Below are 7,955 nucleotides of genomic sequence, written 5' to 3'. Positions count from 1 at the left end.
TTGGTTTAGACATTCAGCTACCAGGACCCCAAGTTTCCCACACAATGGCATCTGCCAGGGACCTCTCCCTCCCCAAATTCCAGTCTGTAGCGATAGCTCTAGCACCCAGAGATTCCCGTGGGATCCTCCACCACCAGGAAATGGGCATCTCGGTCCCCACCCAACACCTCCCGAGCCCCACATAACCAGATCCACCTACAGCCCGACAGTATAAAAGGGGGTAGGAGGCTGAGGAGAGCCAGCTGGCCAGAGCCTGCAGGAGCGGCCGGAGCTGTGACGCACAGACAAACCTTGCGGGTAAGCACGGGGATGGCTGCCTGCCCATCTGGCTGCAGCTAGGTGAGCTGCCTCACTGTCCTCTGCTGGTCTCTGTCGGCCCCAGGGCCCTGTCCTGCCCGGACTCATCTCCCGGGGGTGGCTTCTTGGCTCCCAGGCTGGCTCTGGCCTGGCCGCGGGGGTTGGGGGTGGGTGGGAGAACTAGCCCTGGCGGAGCCTCGTCCCCCCAGGGTGGGAAGGGGGTCAGGCTGGGGCCCAAAGGAGACTACAGGTGGGCCCGAAACAACTGTTCCAGAGCTCCAAGGCAGCTCTGCCTATGGATGTCTGGCTATTTTCTGAGCTACCCTGAGCCCTGTGTGACTCACTGGGGCTTAGTGCCCAATACTCCCGTTCTTGAACCCGAACTATGAGATGGGGCTTGTAAATTCCTTCACTCTCACTTCTCCCATCCCCGTCCCTGGGAAACTATGAGTAGAGGAGGGAGAGAAGTCCCTGAAGTGAGACTTCCTGCTCCAGGTCATCAGGCAAAATGACCCCCCCCTTGCCCCCGCTACTACCCAAAGCCTTTGACAGCAGTGGATCTCAGGTTGACAGTGGCTCTGGGCTGCTCCTGGGGGAGCCGTATCTATGGCTATTAAAGATGAAGCCTCTCCTTGGAGGGCCCCGGGACTGTAGGACTCCAAGTGGAGACAGAAGGGGTGGGGTATCTCAGTTGCGACTGACGAACCACCATTCACCAATTACTCTGCAATAATAATAATAATAGCAGTAGAGGTCAGGATCCCTGTATCCTGACACCAGGCCTCTGAGTGCCAGGGGTGCCAGGGGGAGGAAGGAAGGGAGAGATGGGGCTGGGGGTTGGTGTTGGTCCCTGGAGCCAGGATGCCCCCAAAATTACCCACCACGACTTTCCAGGAGCCGAGCTGACTGCACCATGTCCGGCTGGGATCAGAGACCAGCGTGGGAGTCTCCCTCGCAGACCAGAGTGGGGAGATGCCACTTTGGATACCACAAGATGAGTAGCGATCGCCTCTGGGCTTTGTCAGGTGCTGGGAAAGAGATGGCAGCTTCTGGACCTCCTCAGCAGCCCCCGGGGGGTGTGGGGTGGCTCTGGGGAGGTGGTGGGTTGGGAAATCCGGCTCCTCCATGCCCCAGAGTCTGAGGTACCCTGGTTGCTTCCAGGGCATCGCAGGGGTGATCCCAGAGGGGCAGCAGCTGTATCAGGCCCCAGTGGGGCAACTGCAGCTTATCTTAGGGGCTGGGGGTGAGCCCCAAGCTGGTGCCCCAAGCTGCATCCTTCCTTGTGGCCCTGCTTCCCAGCTCCAGTCCTTGGGCTCAGTTCTCACCCTGGGAGAGTGTCCGGCCCTCTGACTGAGGCTGCCCAATCCAAATGACATGGAGGGCTGATCAAATAAGGGGTGAATTTGCTGCAAGACAAGGCCCCCCCAAAATCACCCTGGCGACCAGATGGGGAGGTCTGGGTAGAGCGGATAAAGGGCGGGGACTCACTCGGACTACTTCCCAGAACTCTGTCCATCCTTGCTCCAGCTCCTGGCCCAGAGGTGCTTGGTGACCCCCTACCTCCACTTGTTTGCTGACCCAGAACAATTTCACCCAGCAGCAAAGCGCTCAGCAACCCCTTCCACAGCGTGTGACTGCACTGCGGCCCGGGGGGCGGCCAGGGGAGGAGGAAAAGGCACAAAGGGTGGGCAGAGGGGTCAGAGTCACATAGATTACAGACAGAACCAGAAACCAGGGACCCCCAGGTGGGAATTGGACCTGGGAGACCACAGGGGAGAGGACTGGAGAAGGGAAAACAAGTGCAGGAGGGCAGGGAGAAACGCAGGAGAACCAAAGTGCCACGCAGAGCAGGAGGTAGAGAACAGGAAGAGCAAGAAGACTGGCCGGGAAAGCTTGGAGAAAACCATTAGTGTGTTGAGTGCCTCCTTTGTAGCACTGTACTAGGCTCTGAAGAATATACCAGAATCATAAACTGAAGGCAGCCCCTGCCCACAAGGAGCTTGCAAACACACGAACATCCTAACTTTCAAACCTCAAAGGTCTCCACTGCTCTCGATATTTGCAAAGGTTTCCGCTCCCAGCTTGGTCCTCCCGCCTGGTGGGAGGGGGCTGGACTGGGGGACTACTAAAGGCAGCCGGGCTCCCTCCGTCTGGGCCCCACGAGTCCTCAAGCAGCCCACACCCTTCCCCACCCCGCCAATGGTGGAAAAGGTAGAGAACAGGGGTCAGGAGACAACCTGGATAGGAAAGGCAAAGAAACCCACTTCGCGGTAAATCGACCCAGAAATAGCAAGCACCAACTGGGACTAGTGATGATCAGGCCCGTTAGCTGCCTAGTTTAGATGACTTTAACTGTTTGCCGGCGCCCTCACGGAATCCATTGCTTGTTGGCTATGTTCCCCAGACTGAGATTCACCTCACTCACATTTTGTCCGACTCCTTTAAGAAAAAGAAAAGAACGCAACTCTTACTGGGACGCTGTGTGATATATCTGGCAAATACCTGTTCCTGGTTGATAAGACCCTCATAGCTGCCCACCGCACTGACAACACAGAGCCAAGTGAGTCACCGATTTGGCCGTTTCTGGCATCCCTCCCTGCCTCTGGGGACGTTGGAGGGATGGGTGCTGCTGCTGCTGAGCCCAGCCGATCTCCCAGGGGACCGGAGACCCCACCCTCCTCCCCTCCTAGGTCGAGGACCCATCCGGGACCACAGCTTGGTCTTGGGGCTGGCACGGGCAGCACAGTGTGTGGGATAAGGGGTGGAAAGCCTGAGTGAGGCAGAAGAGCTCTACGTTCAGCTAGACACTCTTACCGGTGCTGCTGGGGGCCCCACCCTACTTATTTGGAGCAGAGGCCACTTTGGAGACGGCCCCCTTGCTCTCCAATCCTGCCCAGGAACAATTTCTGATCGGGTGTTGGCTAGATTGTGGAAGGATGCTGAGCAGGTGGAAGGAGGGGGAGAGGGGGCAGGGAAATGTGGAGGCTGAACAGGAGCATTGCCTGTGGTACAGTGGTGGCCCAGCCCAGGGCAGAGGGGTCAGAGTGCAGAAAGATGAACCCGGAGGCTCTCTCCTTCCCCTGGAGTCCCTGCCAGCTGAGCAGAGCGCCCTGAGGGGCCCTGCCCCCAGCCCATCTTGTGTTCCAGCTCCACGACAAGCTCACAGTACCCACTTCATCTCCCTCTGCCCTTTTCTCAGCCGTTTTTTGGATCCTACCCGTCCAGGGCAGCGAGTCTGGGGCATCAGGGAACTCCATTTACTTGGGAATAGAGGGAGGAGACCGGTGCTTATGCTGCACTGGGTCCGGAGGCCAACCCACTTTGGAAGTGAAGGTGAGTTCCGGGGAATGGGAACCTGATCCCCAAGACAGAAACTTGTGTACACAGTGGTGAGGGTGCTTATGTGTCCACCCAGAACCTGTCTCCTGGGTCACTCTGAATAACTCTGACATCAAATTTGCTTAACGGAGAGCCCTCTGCCCTTGCCAGGTGGCCCTTCCCCCAAGCCACATTTTCCGAAGTGGGCCCCATCTAAGGGGACCAGCGCTATGCCCTGAGCGAAGGGGGCATTCTGGCCTTGTGGCTGAGGTGTTGAGGGCTCAGTTTATTGAACAGACAAAGCCCTGGGCAGTGTGCCATGGGGCAGCAGGGGACAGCAGTGGCAAAAAGCTGGGCACAAAAGATTGTCTGGCCTCACCCTGATCCGATGTTGCCCCACACACCCATCACTGTGAGGTCCCCCTGGGGCAGTGGGAGAGGAATCTGGACAGTGGGACAGCAGCCAGGGCTGGGATGCAGTGGGAAGCTGATTAATCCCAGCAGTCTTGGAACTCCCGTCCCCTCTGTCTCCCCACAAGCTTCTTCCCCGTCACACCGTTCCTCCCCTCCCTCAGGACAAGAACATCATGGATCTGTACCACAACGGGGACAAGTCTAATCGCTTCACCTTTTATATAAAACCGACCGGGACAGGCACGGTCAGCTTTCAATCGGCGGCTCACCTAGGCTGGTTCATCTGCACCTCCCCCTATCCCGAAGAGCCCGTCACCCTGACGAACAGACTGGGAGAAACCCAGATCACAGATTTTCTTTTTCAAAATAAAAAAGGCCAGATGAGGGTCTGAGAGTCTGGTGGGTCCGGGGCCCAATGAGACCAGGCAGGGCTCCTCACTCTGCTCAGAGGGAGCTGCTCTGCTCTCCTCCTGAACCCTCACCGTCACGTCCTCTCCTTTCCCAGGATCCAGCTCAGTCCGGGGTCTCTCTCAGATCTAAGGGACCCAGAGTGTCTCCGCCTCCCCCAGACAAGCCCTGAAGCCTCTTCTCCACCTGGTCCTTCTTCCGTGGGCCCTGATGGGGGGCGGCCAGGAAGCAGAAACAGTGCCAAGTTCCCGGCCTCTTCCAACTCAGTCCCGTCAACCTTGTCTCGGTGCCCCTCAAGCTCCCTGTACCCATTAAACTCCTTCCTTGGCGGGGCAGACCCCACAGGTATGAGTCACTAAGGAGCGTGCACGGCAGAGGGGCAGAGGGAGAAGGGAGCTTGGATGGGGGGCAGAGGAGATGGTGAGGATTGGGCTACCACAGACCCTTCCTGACACCTCTCCTTGTTCCTCAGTTGTCAATGCCCCCCGAGGTGGGAGCAGCATTGGGGCTGCCACTGCTACTCTCCCTGACAGAAAGTAAAGTTCAAAATGGGGGTATCGTCCCAACGTGGCTGAGCGAAGAAATCTACGCTAAAACCCAGATGAGCCCAAAATTCGAATTTACATACCCTCTTCGGGTGCTCGAAAAATGCACTGACTTCAGAGGTCGGAGCTGGCTGATTCTTCACGGGAGGCCTGGGTTTGAGGGAATTTCCTTCTGCCTAAAGGGACCCAAAAATTAGTTGGCGTGAGGAACACCCAGCTTCCGCCACACTGCAACAACTGAAACTAAATGTTTCCTTGATAACAGCCAAAGTGTTTGTTCCCCTGGTAACAATACCATTACTATGGTATTTAATTATCACCATTAATTATGGTATTTATTAAACTCTATGTGCTAAGCACAAGATAAACAAGACACAGATCCTGTCTCACAAGGCCTGTAGAACAAGGAGAGCAAATTACAACTGTAAAAGGAGATTATAGATTAAAATGGTCAAGTTAAAGAACATTAAAATACGGAGCTAAACACTCCTTGCAGGGAACAGACTTCAGGCTTCTCCCACCCACAGGCAAGAAGCCACTACAACTTGCGCCCAATAAAAATGAATGAATGAATGAATAAATGAATGAATGACTTCACAACAGTCCCTGGGTGTGGGTGGGAGGAGAAAGAGAAGAGAGGCTTCCCAGACTTTGGGATGACCCTCCTGCTCTTTATCCCAAAACAGACCCTGGAGGTGTCGGGAAGTTTTCTGAGGGCCTGAGAGACACTTAAATTGAAAGATCCAGAAGTTCAAATGGAAAATGAGTTGTAGCTCAAACTGGAGCCCGTTTCCTACAGAGGAACTTCTCATCTTTCCACCCAAATACTGAACTCCCCGTCTTTCCCATCACTTTAGACACCACTATCCTCCCTGTATCACACGCCCATAACCTTGGCATTACTCATCTCTTTCATTCAACCCCCATATTTGATGTCACAGAATCCTGTCGGTTCAATCTTCGCAACACTTCGAAACTCTGCCCTTCTCCCTCCATCTAAACAGCTACCTAGCTGATCCAAGGGCTTCTCCTATCCCACCTTAATTACTTGATTACTGTCATCAGTCTCCTCGATGACTTCCGCACCCTAGTCCATACTTCACTCTGCTGCCTGGATAATTTTTCTTAAAAAAACAAAACAAAAACAAAACCCATTCAGCTCATGTCTCTCCACTCCTCAAGAGTGTCCCGGAAGGGTGACAGAGTTTAGACATAGCTTTAAAGCACTCAATCAGCTCGTGCTCCTACCTCACCACACAACAATTCAGCCCACACACAATTCCCTCCTCTAACAACAACCTACTCACTGTACCTTGACCTCATCTATCTCGCCACCGACCCCTTGTTCACATCCTCCCTCTGGCCTGGAACTCTCTCCCTCTTCATATCCAACGGAAGATCACTCTCCCCGCCTTCAAAGCCTTATTACAAGCACATCTCCCCGACGAGGCCTTTGCCAACTAAGCCCTCATTTCTCCCATATTCTCCCTTCTACACCATCCAGGCACTTGTATCTGCACCCTTTAAGCACTGGATAATCATCCCACCCTCAGCCCTACTGCTCTTATATACGTATCTGTAAATTATTTCAATGTCGGTTCCCCCTGTAGACTGAAAGCTCTTTTTGGGTAGGGAGCATGTCTACTGACTCTGAAAGCCTCAGCCCCACTGCACTTACATATGTATCTGTAAATTATTTCAATGTCAGTTCCCCCTGTAGACTGAAAGCTCCTTGTGGGTAGGGAACATGTCTACCGACTCTGAAAGCAGCTTGACCTGCTGAATTAAACCAGGCCCTGGGAACCAGGGGACCTGGGTTCTAATCCTGGCTCCTCCTGGTGTCTGCAGTATTACATTGGGCAAGTCACGACTTTACCTCCGCTTCAACTGCGAAATGTGGATTCAATACCTTGTTCTCCCTCCTATTTGGACTGTGAGCCCTATGTGGGGCAGGAATTGTATCTGGCCTGATTAACCTTTATCTTTCCCAGGGCTTAGAGCAGTGCTTGACACAGTAAGTGCTAAACAAATACCACACACAAAAAACAACTCTGTTGAACTGTACTCTTCCAAATGCTTAGTATAGTGCTCTGTACACAGTAAGTGCTCAGTCAATACCGCTAACTGACTGATTGAGAGGTGACAGGCCTTGGAATTCAGGGGTCTGGAGTTGGGCTGGGACTCAGAGGGGGACAGGAAAGGAAGGGAGAATGATTTTTCAGGTACAAAAAAGGCAGTAAGATGGCCTTGTGGAAAGAGCACGGGCTTAAGAATCAGAGGACCTGGTTGCTACTTCTGATTCTGCCACTTGCCAGCTATGTCACCTTGGGCAAGTCACTTAACATCTCTGTGCCTCAGTTTCCTCATCCATAAAATGAGGATTAAATATCAGTTCTTCCTCCTGACTGTGAGCCAAGCGGGATAAGGACTGTGTCCAACCTGATTATTCTGTGCCTACCCTAGTGATTAGTCAGGTGCTTGACGCATTAGTAAGGGCTTAACACGTGCCACAGTAATAATAATAATTGTCACTCTTGCACTTGGATTTTATAATTATAACTATAATCATTATTATTATTATTATTACTACTTCCCTAATCAGCTTGACCCTCCACGAGGTAGGTCCCTTCCTATCTCTGGGCCTCAACGTGCCTATCAGGATGATGCTGAAAGTCACGGCAAGAAAGAGCCAAGTCATTCGGGTCGGTCCAGTGCTCTGCAGTAGCCCAACCCCCAGCAGGTCAGCTGGGAGGGGCGTGGATGACGGAGGAAAGGGAAATCCAGGAGCCAGCCTGAGTATCTGAGGAGGCAAATAAAGCCAATCAATCAATAATGGTATTTCTTTAGCAGTTAAAACGTACTGGGCAATTGGGAGAGTATGATGCAACAGAGTTGGTAGACATGATCGCTGCCCTCAGGGAGCTAACAATCTAGTAGTGGAGAAAGGCATCATGAGAAATTACGGACTGGGGA

General features: G+C 53.5%; 1 protein-coding gene across 1 annotated transcript; it reads left to right on the top strand.

The window, feature by feature from the left end:
• Positions 1-1,422: 1,422 nt before the first annotated feature.
• On the top strand, positions 1,423-5,223 carry LOC119934107 (interleukin-37-like). The gene is made up of 6 exons (XM_038753506.1): positions 1,423-1,540; positions 2,744-2,857; positions 3,497-3,630; positions 4,191-4,415; positions 4,910-5,102; positions 5,165-5,223. The coding sequence occupies exons 1-6, from the start codon at positions 1,423-1,425 to the stop codon at positions 5,221-5,223; spliced, it is 843 nt and encodes a 280-aa protein (XP_038609434.1).
• Positions 5,224-7,955: the final 2,732 nt, after the last annotated feature.

The sequence above is a fragment of the Tachyglossus aculeatus genome, chromosome 11, assembly GCF_015852505.1.
Source record: "Tachyglossus aculeatus isolate mTacAcu1 chromosome 11, mTacAcu1.pri, whole genome shotgun sequence".
Classification (NCBI taxonomy): Eukaryota; Metazoa; Chordata; class Mammalia; order Monotremata; family Tachyglossidae; genus Tachyglossus; species Tachyglossus aculeatus.
Note: the sequence above shows the minus strand (reverse complement) of the source record. Positions and strands in the feature narration are given on the sequence as shown.